Below are 20,617 nucleotides of genomic sequence, written 5' to 3'. Positions count from 1 at the left end.
CCCCACCCCTGCCTTGGTCAAGCTGAGACTGCTGAATGGCCAATTTACAGCTTGCTGACTAGGCTGCCTTTAACAATAAGCCATAGTGGTTTCAGACACTTTACTGGTTTGCCAAAGTCTCCCCATACACCATCCCAGAGCCCGCACCCCATTCCCCCAGCCCAGAGTCCCCTCCTGTACCCTGAACTCCTAATTTCTGGCTCCACCCCGGAGCCTGCACCCCCAACCAGAACCCTAACCCCCCCCCCACACACACACCCCAACCCCAATTTTGTGAGCATTCATGACCCCCGCCATACAATTTCTATTCCCAGATGTGGCCCTCGGGCCATAAAGTTTGCCCACTCCTGAGATAGGTAGATCGGATGTGAGAAACTTGCTGTCTGAAGGGGAGCAGTGATGACTAGGGATATTGGGTTAGGGGAAGGAGAGCTGTTCCCAGAGAAGGGATGGAAAAGGTGACAGAACAGTGAGAGTGGCAGGGCTGCTGCAGGTTGGTGATAAGAGTGAGAAGAAATAGGAGCTGAATTTACCGGTCTCCCATTCCTTATTTTGTAAGAGTGAAAATACTTGGTGTTTCTGTGGCTTAGTGTATAATTTGGATATTTGAAGGCACACTGCCTTTTCCCTTCTGCTTTACTACGTACTGGAAACATGCCTTAATGGCCATATAAAACATGCATGGGAGTATCTTTTTCCTAATTATTGTATAGTACACTAACTTCAGAGTATTTTTTGACATTCTAACATTTATTTTACGATCGCATGGTGCAAGTACCATCTTAGCATACAACAATGTGATGCCAGAATGATGGAACTTTAGCAGTATGCTGCTGTGACATGAGATGCCTGAACACAAGAAGCTGTTGTTTTAGGATGATCAGAAACATCAAATCTCATAATAAAGCTCACTTTCCATTGGACTAAATGCTACCCAAGATCTTTATCTGATATGTTCTTGCTCGTATCTGCAGCAGCACTATTTCTGTTTTCAAAGTGGCATTCAGTCTGTTATTTTAAACCCTGGGGCATATTTAGTTCGTGTTATCAGTAGACCAGAAACTGCCTGTTGGATTTCTATAAGAAGAAATACTTTTTAATATTCAGAAACAGTTTGGCAGAGGCCCAAATTTGTGCTTTTGTATAATCCTTGAAACCAAGGTTTTAATCTGGGGTATATTAAAATGGCAACACATTCATCAGTTCACACAATAGTGTGCACAATTTAGATTAAATTTGCTTTAAAAAAAAAAACACCACCAAATCTCCTGTGGGTGGCTCACATATTGTAGGATATATTTAAATCCAATGCAGGTTAAAAATCATTGAAATAACTAACTTTCTTAGGTTCCTACCACAAAACCAGCAAATTATGTCATTTAAAATTATATGAAGGCAGGAATTATGTAGCAAAAATAACAACTTTAGCTTGGCAGCCATCTTTACAGAGCAAATCCAGTGAGCAGTGGCAGTGAAAAATGCATTGTAGCAGAAAATTACTTTTCCTTGAACAGGAGATACAATATGGTTTTCTATTTCTGTATGCTGAGTTCCTTTTTTTGTAGCAAGAAGGGAAGGGATTGCCTTTTATATCTCATAGTACATCAAAAGGGGGGAGCAGTTATGTTCTCTCATTATTTATATGGCACCATAATTGAACATGACACTGTAGAGTGGATGGGATGTGCTCAGTAGTTAACAGAACCATGCTTCAAAGATAGAGACACTATGAAATAATACAGAACATACTAAACAAAGAGTGGAACTTTAATGCTTTGCATGCTAAATGGGTCCTTAGAATCTTTGAATTAGGAAATGGAGCAAACTGGATGTACATTAACCATAATTCCAGATGTTTTGAATGCTGGGAAGAAAACATGGAATTAGTATTTACTTTTGGGGGAATTCTGTGCCACTGCGCCATGCAGAATTTTGCAGAAATTAATGTTGTACACGCAGAATTTCCTTTTCCCCCCCCCCAGAAATGGGCCACAGAGATGTTGGCCGCCACTAGGGGCCGCTGGACCTGGCAGACCCCAGTTCATAAATAAAAGACAAGGCCAGGGGGAGTGGATGGAAACGGGAGGGTTTCCAGCAGTTGCCGTTCCCAACTCATCCTGAAGGAAGGTGACCATGGCGTGCAGGAAACTCCCTGCAAACCCAGGACCCAGCATCAGGCTGTTTCTCCCTCTGGATCCCTGGGTTCTAGGAGAGTAGGATCTGTGAGTGTCTTGGCCGGGGGCAGCTCGCAGCTGGGCTCTGGGGCATAGAGGATATGAGTGTCTGGGCTGGGGAGGGGGACCCTGCAACTGGCCTCTGGGGGGTAGGGGTAGGTGGGTAGAGTGTAGGGGGGCTGAGGGGGGGGGGATAGAGGGGGAGGGGGTGTGAGTGTCTGGGCCGGGAGGGAGGGGGAAGGCGGGACATTGCACTTGGGCTCTGGAGGAGGTGTGTGTCTCTGGTTCCCCAGTTGGGCTCTGTGGGGAGGGGGCAGAGAAGCAGGAACTGGGTTGTCATAGGGGTTTCTTTAACTCTCTACTCCTAGGGGCGGGTTTGTGTGTCTGTTTTTGCAGACATACTTGCTGACAGGTATTATGAAAAAAATTACCAAAATAATTGAAACTGGCGTGGTTAGATAATGTTATTTTGACATAATGTGCAGAATATTGCAGAATTTTTAATTTTTTGATGCAGAATTCCCCCAGGAGTAAGTGTTGGAAGAGACAAAGGAAATGGTTAGGATGGCAGCTTAGGTGGGAGTGTATGGTGAAGCAGTGAGTGGATACAAAGATGGAGGGGAGGTGCAGGCACTTTGTAGAAACTTTCAACATGAGGAGAAGAGGGAGAAGCTTGAACTCTATTGGCTCACGCTTTTCCTCTACATAAAGATACTTAAGAAATGTAAAAAGAACAGGAGTACTTGTAAGGTGCCACAAGTACTCCTGTTCTTTTTGCGGATATATACTAACACGGCTGCTACTCTGAAACCTGTCATTAAGAAATGTAGGAGACCAGGTCAGAGCAGTAGGAAAAGATGATGATTTTGGCAGCTTTTTCTTTTAGATGCACTAGAGCAGGGCAGCCCATAGGGGGAGATGTTGCAGTTTTCAAGCCAGAATAGAAGGGCATTGACTGCTATTTTGACAGTAAGACTAAAGAAGACAAGATGAATTTGAGATGTTATAGAGGAAATAGTGGCAAGATTTGACAAGGACATGAATGTAAGAGGTAACATGAAGGAGAACAATCAAAGATTGCACCAGGGTTGTGAGTGTGGGTAACAGGAAGGATGGTATTGCTGGCAGGAAAAGTGAGGAAAAGAATAAGTTTGAGAGAAAAGAGTAACTTCCTTTAGATCAGTGGTTCTCAAACTTTTGTACTGGTGACCCCCTTCACACAGCAAACCTCTGAGTGCGCCTCCCTCCCCCCCATAAATTAAAACCACTTTTTAATATATTTAACACCATTATAAATGCAGGAGGCAAAGCGTGGTTTGGGATGGAGGCTGACAGCTCATGACCCCCCATGTCATAACCTCACGACCCCCTAAGGGGTCCCGACCCCCAGTTTGAGACGTACTGGACCAAATTCACTGCTGGTATAACTTCATTGACTTAATTGAACTTGCTCCCATTTATGCCTTTGGTGAATTTGTTCATTAAATTGAAGGTGGTGGCAAGACATCGAAGAAAAGTGATCATAGAGGGTAGATGGAGATGTAGAACTGGACAGAGATTGCAGGTGGATAAATATTTGAGAATAATTATTGTAGAGGTGATAGCTGAATCAATAAGAGCTGATCAAATAAGTTAAGGATATAAGTGTAGAGGAAGAAAAGGCAAGGACCTAGGATGGAAGCCTATAGAATTCCAGCTAAGACACCTTTAGTAATACTCTTTTTTTGCTACTGATACTGAATTGTAACTAATTTTGGTTTCTGTCAAAATGAAGGTGCTGTTCTGTTGAGAGTATTATTAATGGAAACTCTATAGATTTCTTGTAGATATTACAATGTTTGAGTGAGAATTTATTGTCCAACATTATTTTTTAACCACAGCCTAAAATACAAAACAATTCAAAGCTCTTTTATTCTACTACATGAGGGCTCTGAAGTGTGTTGCAGAAATCAAATTGAAAGGAAAATCCGATAGTTGTCTTTAAAAACTTGTTTTTAGGATTCAGTTTATTAATACAAGGCATGTTGTGTATTTACAGTTTCATTTATGATGATTTTCTGTCAACGCTGTACAACAGAAGGGAAAGGAAACATTCTTCTGAGATTTTCCATATGAGGTGCTGAAAGGTTGGCGTAACTTGTGTGAAGATTTTAAAAAATCAGTCTGTCATTATAAAGTCTAAACTAAGCTTGTTTTTTCACAAGGAAAGATTGATTTAATCCTTGGCATACGTATTTCAGTGCTTTGGACCTACACTGCTGTATACAGAAAGTCAGTTTTCAGATATTATCTGAAAGCACTCATTGCTTAGTGGTTTTAAACACTTCCATGTTTTTCCACATCTTAAAATTGTTATATTTAATTTGTGATTATTCAAACAGCTTTTTAAAAAAACTGACAACTACACAAGCATTCACCTTTGCAGAAATCACTTTAACACAGTAAAGAGCAGTACTTTGATTTAATGCCTAGTTTATCTGTATTATTTTCCGTTTTGTTTCATTTGTTTCATATTGCATAACATACTGTACAAATTATACACAGGCTAATTGTAAAGGTTTCCTAGGCATACACTGTATTAAAAATTGGCTGGAAGAATTGATCAGACACAGTTATTTATGAATATTTGAAGACTATGTTCAGTAGTCAGAGAGAGTTTAGTGTGGTACAATACGGGTTATAATGGAGTAAGTAGTTGAAATCACAAAAAGGAAACACTTGGCTGAAAAAACTCCTAATGGTAAGATCTGTTGTACTGTAGAATAGTCACCCATGAGAAGTGTGGGAAACCCTATTATATGAGACATTTAAAGTAAGACTGGACAACGTACTAGAAACATATGAAGAATGGCCATACTGGATCAGACCAGTGGTCTGTCCAGCCCAATAACCTGTCTTCTGACAGTGGCCAATGCCAGATGCTTCAGAGGGAATGAACAGAACCGGGCACTTATCGAGTGATCCATCCATCCCCCGTTGAAGGAAACTATCCTGCAATGGCAAGTAGAAGGAGTAGGGCTCTGATTCTGAAATCAGATCCATGCAGTTAGACACTTACCCAGTGGGGCATCCCATGGGCGTATGTCAACACTGCAGCTGGGAGCATGTCTCCCAACTCAGGTAGACGGACATGTGCTAGCTCTGCACTACCTAGCACACTAAAAATAACTGTGTGGATGTTGTTGCAGGGCAGTGGCTTGGGCTAGCCACCCAAGTTCAACCCCTGGCAGTCGGGTGGGCTTGGACTGAGGCGGCTAGCCCAAGTCACTGCCCCCTACACCATCCACACTTGTGCTAGCTCTGCTTGAACTACCGTACTAAGAGTTTGCCTACCCAGGCAGGGAGGCATGCTCCCAGCTGCAGTGTTGACGTACCTACTGACTTCAGTATACTCAGACTCAAAACTTAAAAATATGTGTCAGTGGAGTCCAATAAATTCCCTCCTCCCACCTACCCAGAAACATGTACTTCACAAAATATTCCCCACTGCCATGTACTCTTTTTCATTATTTACTATCACTCCACCTGATGTACCACCAATGCATAATACAGAAGCAGAGTGACAGCTATATTCAGGTTGAATAAACATTTCTATTCAAAGGGATCGTTTTTGTTTCCTTAACACTTTCCCTTTTACCTGTCAGGCTGAAATTTTGGCAGGTGTTCAGTGTTCAAGAACTTCTTAAAATCTGAGCCAAAAGTTTCAACCATTTTCGAGAATGAAAAATATTTTTTCCATTATTAAAAAAAAAAAAAAAAAAAAAAAACATGCAAGCTAGAAACTTGAAATCTTGGCAGGGAGTTGATGTCTTGGTCGCTAATGTGCCTTTGGGTGGTCTGGTGATTTGTCAATGGTATAAGAGTTTAAAAACGTGTTTGTGTGTTTTGTGCATGCACAAACATGCTTGATTGTTACACAATATATTCTCAAGGAGAGAGAGAGGAGATAAGAACATAAGAAAGGCCGTACCGGGTCAGACCAAAGGTCCATCTAGCCCAGTATCCTGTCTACCAACAGTGGCCAATGCCAGGTGCCCCAGAGGGAGTGGACCTAACAGGCAATGATCAAGTGATCTCTCTCCTGCCATCCATCTCCATCCTCTGACAAACAGAGGCTAGGGCCACCATTCCTTATCCATCCTGGCTAATAGCCATTAATGGACTTAAGCACCATGAATTTATCCAGTTCTCGTTTAAAAGCTGTTAGAGTCCTAGCCTTCACAACCTCCTCAGGTAAGGAGTTCCACAAGTTGACTGATGGAAGTTGATGAACTTCCTTGTATTTGTTTTAAACCTGCTGCCTATTAATTTCATTTACTAGATGCGGGAAGGGCAAAAGCCTTTCAGCTTCTGTTTTTCCCCCACCCCACCCCACCCCACCCCATCCATGGCTCCCACCCAAGCACTATAGGAGGTCTTCATACTCTCGAGCTGTAATCACAGTCAGACAAATTTACTCACGTCCTTCAGATTAGTAGTCCCATCTGGTGAACCACAGAGAATTCACCTGAGAAGCAAGCTGCTTCATAATCAAAGTTGGTAGCTCTGCTCTTGAGGTGACTTCGTTTGCCACTTCCCCCTCTCCCTGCTCCTGTTTATAATGGCTAGGAGTATGGATAAGGAGAGGCTTGAATCTGAAGACTCAGCACAGAGACACTCAACTTCCTGAATGCTACTGTCTCCTAAAGGAATAATACAAATTGACAGTGGTGTGCCTGGAATCTCTGGTGTAATAAGCTTTTTCTGTATGCATGGTAAAAAGAAAAGTTGACATCAGGTGAAGAAAAGAATACAAAAAATGGTCAATTCTCTTGAATTTGACCCTTTGTGCTCCACTCTGGCGAGGGATGGATGGATGGGGAGTGTACTGTGCACAGCCTGCAATGGAGCGGGGAGTGGCTCCTAGAATGGACGGTGCCCCGGGGTAGTGGGTTCCCCGATCCTCCACTGCAAAACAGCACACCCCAAGCCCTCCGCCGGCAACCAAGTTGAGAGGATAGATCAATGCACGGTGGCTCCCAATACTCCCCAGTGCAAAATAGCAGCACGCACATACCCCACCGCCTGCAAGCCAGATGCTGAGGAAGGGAGGAGGAAACCTTCCAGCTGTGTCTCTGCTGCTCTCCCAACCCCAACTTCCCCTTCTCCCCCCAAAAATCCCTCTCCCCAAACTCTCCCTACACATGCTCTCCACGCAGGCTCTATCAGGCAGGGCAAGTGGATGGGGTTGTGTGCCCTGGAGATGCGCTGAAGGGCCAGGGTTGGGAGGGGAAAGATGCACTTTGGGGAGGACAGTGCCCCTACATGTCCCCCAATCTCCTTGGATGTGATATCACAATGTGACAAATGTTGCTCTTATGCGGTGGGTATGTTGCTATTACCAAGTGGACAATTCACAGGAGGGAAAGTCTTCCATGGGGAAATGTTGCTCGTAAGCGGCGGTTGCTCTTACAAGGTGTTGCTGCAAACAAGTGTCTGCTGTACTTGGATACTGAGGTTGAGAGATTCCAGATGTTATTTATGGTTCCAGAACACTTACACTATCCAGCAGCATGAGTGATCTTGGAAAAGCACTGGCTATATTATGCTTTGCTAAGGTTTTCTGTTGTATTAAAAATTCTGATTTCTTATCAAGTAGTGGCTTTATACAACTGCCTAGTTGATGTAATTTTGCTCCATTCAAGAAAAGGAATGGGAGACTAAATGGGATCATAGCTGTGAGCAGCACAATCTGGGAAACAGACAGATTCCAGAACTTAGTCTGGGATTGTGGTTCAAACAATCTGATCTGTGCCTCTCAGATCTGTACGGTTAGGAAGAACAGAGTTCATGAATTACTTATGTATAACGTAAAAATATAGTTATGGCTAATAGCACTCTAGGACTTTGCTAGAAAAGTTTAGGAAATATCATTGTCACATACACAGTTAAATTCCTTTAATATAACAGCATAATCTCTCCCCAAAACACAATATAAAACCTTAACTGGGATGTACCATTGTCTTACAAACTGAATACTACAAATAGTACTGTGCTTTCACTTCTGTTCTAACTACAAAGAACGTGGGACTGTGTGTGCCTTTTATGTAATATATATAGTTGTGTCCTGCAATTTAAAAGAATACAGAAATGATACATAATAAAGGTACACAATGAATCTTGGACACTAATATCGATTAATCCTTCTGAGACAGTTCTGGTTTCTCCTTGCCAAAATATGGTAAATAGAAAATTAAATAGTCTCTGCTTTGTTCCTTGGAAGATGACTAAAAGGAGAAGTGAAGCTTCTTTCTCTTTCTTTCTGGCAGGAGAGGAGCAATGTCCATAAGTGCCAAGTATAATAGAATTAAGTAAATTTAACCTTTGTCACAAAAAGAAAATTAACTAGAAATTAAAAACGTGCATTGAATTTTATGAAAGCAGAGAAAAAGTAGTCAAGGAACTTGAGGAAGGTGACTAGCTGATTGTTTCCATCTTATTTATGGATGACCTAGGGTGGCTGCTGGTGTACGTTACTTGAATTATAATAATACTTTTTACTTATATGGCACCTTTTCTCTTAGGATATCAAGGCTGTTATCCTCTCTTTTTCTTATGGGGAAAATCAGAGGCCGTTTGGGTTTTTTAGCTGATTTCTATGACTCTGTTAATCCTCCCTAAAATGAAATACATGAAAAGTTTCATATCTGGCTTGTTATAATGTGCTTCTAATGTTGTTTGAAACATTGAATGCTGTAGTATCTCAATCTCCCATTATTTCATGATAACTTTAAAAGAATTATTTATATCCTACTTACTAGTTCCAGATTTCTGTGGTAAGTTTGATTACCAGTTTTAGAATGTAGGTTTCCATTACTGCATTTTTCTAAAGCAGAAAAGCTGTGCAGTAGAATTAAAAGTAATATGTTGATGAGACAAATGCTTGAGAAAATTTTAAATTTCAGTGGAACCATTAGCATCTCCATATTGTTACTTGTGAAGTGGTCCAAGCAAATCAATAACATTTTTGATGCACTAAATCTTAACCAGCTTGGGAAGTAATAGCATCTAAACTTTACTGCAGTCTTGCTTGTAAACCATAGTATTCAGTATTAATGGATAGGTTGTGCAGCCATTACTGTATTCAGCTGTGATTTTTATTTTATTTAACTTATATCGCACTTCTTTCACTTCGTAATGAAGTCAGTCATGTTGTGATTTAGCACTGTACTTTGTTTTTAATCTCTTATTCAAACTCTTATTCAGATGCAGGCATGTTTCAATGCAAGACTCTTCTATTTTTGCTTTCAGATGGTCTTCTTGTTGTTGGTGTCCATTCAGCGAAGTTTCCAAATGAAAAGGTTCTCAATAACATTAAAGGTGCTGTTCTTAGATATAACATTACCCACCCTGTGGTAAATGATGCTGATGCAACACTTTGGCATGAGCTGGAAGTGTCTTGCTGGCCAACTCTGGTCATTCTTGGGCCTCGTGGAAATATGCTGTTTTCTCTTGTTGGAGAGGGACACAGAGATCAATTATTTTTATTTACTTCTATTGCTCTAAAGTTCTACAAAGAGAAAGGACAAATCACAGATAACAAAATCGGAATAAAATTGTACAGAGACTCTCTACCTTCTTCTCCCTTGCTGTTTCCTGGCAAAGTGACTGTAGACAATTCAGGAGATAGACTCGTGATAGCAGATACCGGACATCACAGGATTTTGGTTGTCAGGAAAAATGGGCAAATCCTACACACCATTGGAGGTAAGATTTACATAAATTTCTCAGAATCATGTTATTTTAGAGCATAGGCTCTTCAGAGAAGTCTGTGCATTCTTTGTGTTCAGTGCTCAGCATATTGTAGACATTTGAAAATAATTACTGATTTTTTTTTCAACAATTTTGTTTAAGCATTTTGCTTAAAACTCCCCTTTAAATATTTTTTGGATAGTAAAATAACTTTTAGAACAAATCTATGTGAGAGACTCCATGAACACACTTGTTTAAGGTGCCTCATGTTTCTAATTGTTAGAATAATTTTGACATTTTTGTATTAATTTCAACATGCAGTACAGATAACAGAGTATAGAATCTGCACAGACAGTGACTAGTTATAGATCGCTTTGTATACATGGTGCTGTACATCTACATAGCAGGTACTGTGTCTCTCCTTCCCTGACACCACAAAGACAGAATCCACTGCAAGGGGGAGTGGGTGAGCCAGGGAGATGAGGCGAGACCCGAACACCTCCCTCAGTCCACTGACAATGCAGTGCTGATTAACCCTTTCTTATTAGTGGAATCCTGGGGCCAGCTGCTAACTAGGGATTCCCTAGGAGCATTGCTCTTTAACAATCACATGTAGTGTCTGCAACAAATTAATTGAAGCCTTGTACTGTTGTATAGGAACCTAAAAGTCTAGAAATTGACTAGAAACAATTGTCAAAGCAAGAATGCAAAAGTGACATGTAAACTACATATTTAAATTTAGTTGCTAAGATAGCCTGGGTAGCAAAGGTAATTTTTAATGTCTCTTTAAAAGTGTTCAGCTTTCTCTTTTGTTCACCACACAGACCTGATCATTCTTCTGCACCTCTTATATGCATTTTTTGTTATAATCTTACATAAAAAAAGTGAATAGTGATTGCATCTCATAGGTTCTTTTGGTCATATCTATATTAAGCGTATGCCTGTTATAATAGCCCAATTACAAGCCATCCTACTGACAACCACTGTTGACAAATTTTGCTATGGGTCTGATGCGAAACCATTAAAGTTAAGGGAAAGTTTCCAATTGACATCACTGAGTTTTGGACCAGGCCCTCTATGTGTATATATGGATTATTTCAATTCATCTGCCATTGAATAACACCTGCTTCATTGTAGGATGTTGCAGTTATTAAAATAATGCCAGCAGTACTACAGTTTTTAAAACAGGAACCTTATTAGTTGAATGACAGCAGATTAAGTAGGCAGAACATAATTATCCAAGTAAAAAATCTAATCAGGACACCAGCGTTAGCACCTTCCACAACAGCAGAGGTGTTATGTGAATTCTTATGAGCAGTAAGATGGCATCTCTAACAGCAAAGTATTCCTTAATATGATGTTGGGTTAGCCATTCACTAGTGATTCAAAGGGAAGAGTACTGTCTATTTAATTAATAAGACCACTTGTCACATCCTGCGCAGTCCCCGAGAGGTCTTGCATCCAAGTACTTTTTGAGCTTGATTTTGCATAACTAATTAAATTTGACATTGTCACATCCTGTATTTGCTATCTGTAAACCCTAAACTGTCATCTTACAATTTATATGTAAAAGTTAATAGTAATTTGTGTATTTTAGTGACTCAGTAAAAGAGCTGTGGGCAGAAAACAATGTAGCGAAGATTATAATTCAGTAATAAGTGTTGGTATCCACTGAGGTTAAAATAACAGAATTTGCGTCATAGATCGTGATGCAAACTTAATAGTCCATAAGTCTAAATGTCTTCCTGTGACAGCTGCAGCAAATTCATTTTACAATATACTCTGTCCCTCATTGTAAGATATGATACTTACGTTTACAGTTCTTTATGTAGATCATGATGCTCTTCTCTCTCCTTATTGTGCTGTCTAGAAGGCTAACTAGATCCATTCTTCGTGCTGCCCTTTACATGCAGTTCCATACCTCTTCGTTGCTAAGAATTATTGATCAAGAACTGTTTTTGCTAGCTGAACATTACTTTGCTTTGCAGCTTATCCAGAATACTAAATAATTGAAGTAAATAAAAGTAATGAAGTTAAAATGTTTGCAGCTAATTTGCTTTGATGTAACCAGGACTAAAATACTGAGGGATGGATTTTCTGAAATTGTGTCGTCTTAGTCCAAGAAAAGAGGAGCAATTTAGAATCGCAATAAAATACTTTTATTGTGAATGTGGCTTGAGCGGAGAACCCATGTATGCCTAGAACTGGAGAGAAAAAATGTCAGGATATTGAATTGTGTCATTGCTGTTGCACAGCCAGGTGGTTCTAAAATGAAACTATACAGAAGAGTTCTAAAAAATAATTGAACTGTATGCAGAGCTGCAAAAGCACCTTAATGCTTAAATCTGTAAAATAATTGTACATGTGCTTGCTTACTGTTTTCCTTTTTTGTGATGTGAAATCTTATTCTCTTCATTGGTTTGTTTCATGTCTAGGACCAAACAGTGGGAGAAAAGATGGAAGATTTTCAGAGGCAGCATTCAATTCCCCACAGGGGGTGGCTATAAAGAATAACATTATTTATGTTGCCGATACAGAAAACCATCTGATTAGAAAGGTAAAATTTTCATTTAAAAGCCAGTTAAAGGATAACAGTGCAAATTCTATTCCCAGTTGTACAAATGAAAATTGACATCAAAGAAATTATTCACAAATTCTGCTGTGTAACTAAGAGTATAATTTGCCCCAGTATTTTTGCCCAATTTGTTTTTTAAAGGAATGATGTTCACTTTTGCTATATTTAAATACTTTAAAACTATTAATGACAGCAATTTAATACTTTCCTAATGGAAAATGTGCAATAATAATTGAAATATTGTGTGCCATGAAATTTTTTCCAGTAATATGATGCATACATGATTTGTCCTGACAAATCCCTGATTTGCCTATTATTTTGCTATTAGAAATATCCAGTGTTAGTAATGAATATGGAAATTGTTTTCCCTTCATTTCAAGTTACAAACCTAACATCAGATTCTTACGTACAGTACAAGTACTGTGGCGCTGTGGTAGAGTGAGTCTCATAGTTTTTGTAGAGATATATAGTAAAGTAACAAGCCACAAGTAATCATTTATATTATTAAAAATTTAGAATTCTCAATATGTGACTTTATAGACTCAAATCCTCTCCTCCCCCCCCCCCCCCCCCCCCCCGGTATTAAATGAAGGGCTATGCTGTTGTAAATGCAGTCTTCCTTAAATTTGTGGTTTGGATCTTGGATTTGACCTGTAATTGATTCAGAAGACCCAGGAGTTGAAGTTCATGGGAGCAACAAGATGACATCTTACTGATGAAAGCATTTTATACATACCATAGAAACGTATTGCTTTAGCACATAGTTATTCCTAGATGATTAACCATTGCCCTTTTTCTAAAGGGGTACCTCGATAGTACAGTCTTTAAAGAACTGAGGTAATCTAAAAGCTATTTTTGTGTGCTTTCAGTTGTTTTTGACGCTCGCAAAAGACAAATTTAAATGTAAAAGTGGAATTACTGGTACAGATGTGGTGTTATATTGCATATAAATAGGCTCTTCTTTATTCCTTTTTTACATAATCATCAGGATTAATTAATGACAAATTGGAGGAAGACTGAATCAGAAAATCCTTTCTGAAAATTGAAAATGAACGCAGGAGGAGAGAGAGGGATTTGGAAGGCAGAAATGAAACAGAACATTCTTTTTCATAATAATAGGCATAAATTAAGCTTTGTCTACACTAGCACTTTTGTTGCTCAGGGGTGTGAAAAATCACCCGCCTGACTGATGTAAGTTTCACCAACCAAAGCGCTGGTGTGGCCGGGTCTCTCCCGCCGGCATAGAGCCGAGAGCTCCTACACATGAGACCTTATAGCGGCATAGCTGCAGTGGTACAGCTGTGCTCCTGTAAGATCCGTAGTGTAGATATAGCCTGAGTTGCACATCTTATTAAGTAAATTGTAGAGAATCATTTGCCTTGTGCATGTTATGATACATGGTATGTTTTTGTGCGTATATAATTTTTTTAAAACACATTGTTTTCTTTTAAAATAACATTCTAACATAGGTGTCCATTGTTTACCCATGCACTTTTCTAGAGACGATTGATGTATTTCTTTAGTTGCTTTGACTTAATCATGACAGAAAGGTCATTTACCATTTTGGTGTAGATGGAACATAAATTAAGGCTTTTCAATAAGTCTACTAATTTTAGCAAAGTTGACAATCAAATTGGCAATCCGTTTCTGTCTGTAGGCAACTTGTTACATAGCAGACTTTCTGCTTTAGGGTAAGTCTACACCGGAGCTAGAGCTGTAATTCCTAACTTGTGTAGACATATCAACTCTAGCCCTGATCAAACTAGCTTGTTAAAAACTAGAAGTGAAGCCTCCATGGCATGAGCAGTGCGTTGGGCTAACCACCCATGAGAATGGTCCGATCTGAAACCCTAAGCACATACTTGTAGTGGCTAGCCCATTCCATCGCTCACAAAACCACAGCTGTACTTCTATTTTTAGTGTGCTCGCTTGATGAGAGCTAGCACGGGTGTGTTTACTCAACTGGGAAATTACATCTCCAGCTCCAGTGTAGATATATCCTTAGACATTTAGGTCAGTTAGCTAAGGAAAAAGTCAATATCACCGCCTATAAAATCATTGTATGTATTACTTTTTTCCCTCCTAGATTGACCTGGAATTAGAGATAGTGAACACTGTAGCAGGCATTGGAATACAAGGCACGGACAAGGAGGGTGGAGCAAAAGGAGAGGAGCAGCCCATCAGCTCACCATGGGATGTGATCTTTGGAAGTTCAGGTATTGTATCAATTGAGCTTGAAATTTTGCACATTTAAATTCTTAGATGTAAAATCAATTTGTTTTCATAATCGAGCCTAATGAACGATGGCTTCATACACACAGATTCCACCGTTTCCCGCAGGTATCAAATCCATGATTTTTAGCATAAAAACATAAAACTCTGTTACCTGAGGAGAACTTTGTGAATTGTAGTAGGCTGAATAATCCCTGGGATCAGACACTAGAGGGAGTCATGATCACTTGCACTAGCCCAGGGATTGGCAACCTTTGGCACGCGGCCCACTATGGTAAGCCCCCTGGCGGGCTGGGCCGGTTTGTTTACCTGCAGCATCTGCAGGTTCGGCTGATTGCGGCTCCCACTGGCCGCAGTTCACCGTTCCAGGCCAATGGGGGCTGCGGGAAGCGGTGGCCAGCACATCCCTCGGCCCACGCTGCTTCCCACAGCCCCCATTGGCCTAGAGCAGCCAGTGGGAGCTGCGATTAGCTGAAGCTGTGGACGCGGCAGGTAAACAAACCAGCCTGGCCTGCCAGGGGGCTTACCCTGGCAGGCCTTGTGCCAAAGTTTGCCAATCCCTGAACTAGCCCATAGTATTGCACAAGGATCATTCAGACAGCAACTATAATTTAATAGGACCTTTTAAAATGTTTGTATGTGTTAGAAGGTTAATGTACCACCTTCCTACTATAGGCCATCCAAAGATCTCTAACCATTTGTAAACATTAGAATTCAGGAAATGAAAATGACACTAATTTGGGATTTGCTGTGGTCATTCCTGGATCCGTGACAAAAAGCATTGCTAAATGGAAGGACCATAGTTGACTCAGTCTGATATTTCATGAACAATAGGGATCTATTATCGACCACCTGAGCAGGACAGTGATAGTGACGATGAAATGCTAAGGGAGAAGAGAGGCTATCAAAATAAAGAACTCAATAATAGTGGAGGGGATTTCAATTATCCCCATATTGACTGGGTACATGTCACCTCAGTACAAAATGCAGAGACAATATTTCTCGATACTTTAAATGACTGCTTCTTGGAGCAGCTGTTATAGGAACCCACAAGGGAAGAGGCAACTCTTGATTTAGTCCTGAGTGAAGCGCAGGTCTGGTCCAAGAGGTAACTATAACAGGACCGCTTGGAAACAGTGACGATAATATAATAACATTTAACATTCCTGTTGTGGGAAGAACATCTCAACAGCCCAACACTGTGGCATTTAATTTCAGAAACGGGAACTATGCAAAAATGAGGAGGTTAGTTAAACAGAAATTAAAAGGTACCTTGACTAGAGTGAAATCCCTGCAAGCTGTATGGACGCTTTTCAAAGACACCATAATAGAGGCCCAACTTAAATGTATACCAGACCCCAAATTAAAAAAAACAGTAAAAGAACTGAAAAAGAGCCACCGTGGCTTAACAACCATGTAAAAGAAGCAGTGAGAGATAAAAAGGCATTTTTTAAAAAGTCAAATCCTAGTGAGGTAAATAGAAAGGAGCATAAATACTGCCAAATTAAGTGTAAAAATGTAATAAGAAAAGCCAAAATGGAGTTTGAAGAATAGCTAGCCAAAAACTCCATAGGTAATAAAAAACATTTTGTTAAGTACCTCAGAAGCAGGAAGCCTGCTAAACAACCAGTGGGGCCCCTGGACGATCGAGATACAAAAGGAGCACTTAAAGATGATAAAGTCATTGCCGAGAAACTAAATGAATTCTTTGCTTCAGTCTTCACGGCTGAGGATGTTAGGGAGATTCCCAAACCCTGAGCCGACTTTTGTAGGTGACAGATCTGAGGAATTGTCACAGATTGAAGTGTCACTAGAGGAGGTTTGGGAATTAATCGATAAGCTTAACAGTAACAAGTCACCGGAACCAGATGGAGTCCTGAAGAGTTCTGAAAGAACTCAAATGAGAAATTGCGGAAGTATTAACTATGGTTTGTAAATGCAGAAGCCCTTTAAATTGGCTTCTGTATCCAACGACTGGAAGATAGCTAATATAAAGCCGATATTTAAAAGGGGCTCTAGAGGTGATCCCGGCAATTACAGACCGGTAAGTCTAACGTCAGTACCAGACAAATTAGTTGAAACCATAGTAAAGAATAAAATTGTCAGAAATATAGAAGAACATAAATTGTTGGACAAAAGTCAACATGGTTTCTGTAAAGGGAAATCATGTCTTACTAATCTATTAGAGCTCTTTGTAGAGATCAGCAAACATGTGGACAAGGGGGAGCCAGTGGACATAGTGTACTTAGATTTCCAGAAAGCCTTTGACAAGGTCCCTCACTAAAGGCTCTTATGTAAATTAAGTTGTCATGGGATAAGAGGGAAGATCCTTTCATGGATTGAGAACTGGTTAAAAGACAGGGAACAAAGGGTAGGAATAAATGGTAAATTTTCAGAATGGAGAGGGGTAATTAGTGGTGTTCCCCAAGGGTCCGTCCTAGGACCAATCCTATTCAACTTATTCATAAATGATCTGGAGAAAGGGGTAAACAGTGAGGTGGCAAAGTTTGCAGACGATACTAAACTGCTCACGATCGTTAAGACCAAAGCAGACTGTGAAGAACTTCAAAAAGATCTCACAAAACTAAGCGATTGGGCAACAAAATGGAAAATGAAATGTAAAGCAATGCACATTGGAAAAAATAACCCCATCTATTCAATATGATGGGGCTAATTTAGCTACAACTAATCAGGAAACAGATCTTGGAGTCGTCTTGGATAGTTCTCTGAAGACGTCCACGCAGTGTGCAACTGCAGTCAAAAAAGCAAACAGGATGTTATAGGAATCATTAAAAAAGGGATAGAGAATAAGATGGAGAATATATTATTGCCCTTATATAAATCCATGGTATGCCCACATCTTGAATACTGTGTACAGATGTGGTCTCCTCATCTCAAAAGAGATATACTGGCATTAGAAAAGGTTCAGAGTAGGGCAACTAAAATGATTAGGGGTTTGGAACGGGTCCCATATGAGGAGAGATTAAAGAGGCTAGGACTTTTCAGCTTGGAAAAGAGGAGACTAAGGGGGGATATGATAGAGGTATATAAAATCATGAGTAGTGTGGAGAAAGTGAATAAGGAAAAATTATTTACTTGTTCCCGTAATATAAGAACTAGGGGCCAAATGAAATTAATGGGCAGCAGGTTTAAAACAAATAAAAGGAAGTTTTTCTTCACACAGCGCACAGTCAACCTGTGGAACTCCTTACCTGAGGAGGTTGTGAAGGCTAGGACAATAAGAGGGTTAAAAGAGAGCTGGATAAATTCATGGAGGTTAAGTCTATTCATGGCTATTAGCCAGGATGGGTAAGGAATGGTGTCCCTAGCCTCTGTTTGTCAGAGGGTGGAGCTGGATGGCAGGAGAGGGATCACTTGATCATTACCTGTTAGGCTCACTCCTTCTGGGGCACCTGGCATTGGCCACTGTCGGTAGACAGGATACTGGGCTGGATGGACCTTTGGTCTGACCCAGTATGGCCATTCTTATGTTCTTAATCTGGGCTAAAAATGAAAGCTCTACACAACTGGTAAGATGAAAAAATATCTCAGCTTCCCACGGATATATAACTTTCTTTCCCAGTACAGTTGATACACATTTGAGCTTGACATCACATAACTGTGATTTAATATTTTACTTTTTCACTCAATGTCTATTCCAACATGATTTAGCAGCTGCTATTTCAAGATCCATAACAATTAGAAACCAATATTTCATACCACCTTAAAGTTTGGAACCTCAGCATTCAGTTGGTATAAAAAGTTGACTTCTAACTCCAGCATTTCTTCTAAATAAGCCTCTAAAATAATGTCAGAACTTGAAGGTGTAGGCAAACAAGAATGTGATATGAATGGTATGAGTTGAGTCTGATATCTCTAATTAGAAGTACTTTGGTGGGCCCAGAACAAATACTTTCAGGACAGTAAAGTTTTCTAAGCACTAATCTTGGTCAGATATCAGAAAAACAATCTTAGTGTGAATTTAAAGAATTTAAATCTGTATAATGGAGAGTGGTACCGGCAGTGGACTTGGTTATTGGGAAGCATGATAGGTAACTGCACCCATATGTATTATTAGCATTTTTAGCCCAGATTAAGTCCTGTATTAGTGCTACATGATCTTTCTTATCTATGTGGTTTGTATCCAAATAGTTTTCTCCATATAATTAGGGTTCATCAATAACCTGCCTACAAAAGGTCCAGTCACTAATGTGAAAGGAATTCCTTGCCTTGGAAAGTGTGGTGTAGCTAGAGGCGGTCTTCTGAACTTTATCCTGACTGGTTATGCCATTCTGTTTTATTTCTGGAACGTGATGTAATGAGTAGCCAATTGTCTTAATTATATGGGTATGGTCTTTTGTGGGACCATACGACACCCTGAACTTCGACAAACAGATATGCACAAGCTCGAACTGTGCAGTGTGTAACTTTAGCTGCTTAGTGGAGCAGTTTGAAGTATCCAGTAGGCAAGTGTATATTTTGCTTATAATTTATTTCATGGTTCTGGCCTCTATTTCTATTAGGTGCCAACAAAATCTGTTTATTTTTTGTTTTTTAAAGATAGCATTGATTGTTAAATGAGGCATTAACTGATGGGCTCTTTGTGAGAGACAAGAATAGAAATTGTGAACAACAGCCTAGGCATCTGACACATTAAAAATATAGTGCTTGATTTTCCACTGCCTTTCACCTTCTGATTTGATAGCGTTTTACTTTCACATTTCACAAATATAAATGACTGCACATAATGAAAGGCAGTAGAGAATCAGGTCTACATGGTATTTAGCTTCATGACATGTTGATTCTTGATACAGTTGCCAGTTTTTGTAAATGCTCTTACCTCAGAACTTGTGTAGATTTTTCAAACTGAATTGGGTCCTAGCAATCAGTTGTCCATTTATGTGAGTGTCTACTAGACTTAAATCAATACTCTCTCTTTTTGTTTGTTTACCTTTTAAAAAAATGTTTAGTCCTTCTCTAGTGCCAACTAGACCGCCCTGGAGACTGAAATCTTCTAGCTATACACAGAACAGACACAGCAGGGACATCAGTAGGGCCTGCTTTCCTGACATTCTACCTCGACCCTGACCTCGAGGTCCATCTCTGTTGATGAAAACATAGTCCTTTTTAGGCCTATCTAGACTTTTGGTGTCTCTGTTGAAGCGACTGAGTACCAATTGTGATGTTTTTCGATACATATTCTCTAGAAACTGGTCAGTGATCACAAACTCATTTTGCTTAATGGAGGCTATTGAACAGCCTTTCAGCTCGTAATAATTTTTTATCCATCACCCGCCTGGGCCAAATTTGTACCAAGATCCAAAGACGATGATCTGCATTACATTTCTGGTCCCCCTTAATGAGTGCCATTTGTATGACTTCAGATCTTACTGAGTGATATCCAACAATTTAGAGTTGGCAGGATATTTTGATGATTTAGAGTATATTTGCATGTTTAGATGCTTGTGTGCATTACAGTCCTATCACTTATACTAATGTATCTATGTAAAGGACGTTCAGATTTATTTTACATGGTGTTCAGAAAATATTAAATATTAATACTAAAGCTTTTGTGGAACCACAAGGTAATGTAAACTGCTCCACTTTAATAGTGGTAAAATATGTGATTTGATATGTTAGAATATATATATATTCATAAATCAAGTAATGCTATATAAAATACAATTTTGTAGAAAGATTTCAATATCTTGGCCAAGGAAACACAGAGGTTCCATTTCCAGGCAGAGATTCAGCTGTCCTGTTGATGTTCAGTGTGCTATGTTAAGATAAGCAGAACTGATGTTCACAGTGCATTGGGAATTGATGTATTAATGTCTGTGTTCTGGATTTGGTGGATGAAATAAAGGACCGGATTTTCAAAAGTCACTTCTCTGCATGTCCAAAT

The 20,617-nt window shown here is 39.8% G+C and overlaps 1 protein-coding gene across 1 annotated transcript in view; it reads left to right on the top strand.

Moving 5' to 3' along the window:
* Window positions 1–20,617, top strand: part of NHLRC2 (NHL repeat containing 2) — a 61,034-nt gene that overhangs the window by 15,241 nt on the left and 25,176 nt on the right. The window contains exons 3-5 of the mRNA XM_034777847.1: window positions 9,465–9,920; window positions 12,341–12,462; window positions 14,567–14,696. Of these exons, the coding sequence (XP_034633738.1) occupies window positions 9,465–9,920; window positions 12,341–12,462; window positions 14,567–14,696 (708 nt within the window). The remainder of the gene's footprint in view (window positions 1–9,464; window positions 9,921–12,340; window positions 12,463–14,566; window positions 14,697–20,617) is intronic.

The sequence above is a fragment of the Trachemys scripta genome, chromosome 7 (genome assembly GCF_013100865.1).
Source record: "Trachemys scripta elegans isolate TJP31775 chromosome 7, CAS_Tse_1.0, whole genome shotgun sequence".
NCBI lineage: Eukaryota > Metazoa > Chordata > Testudines > Emydidae > Trachemys > Trachemys scripta.
This window is presented reverse-complemented; position numbering and strand designations above follow the sequence as displayed.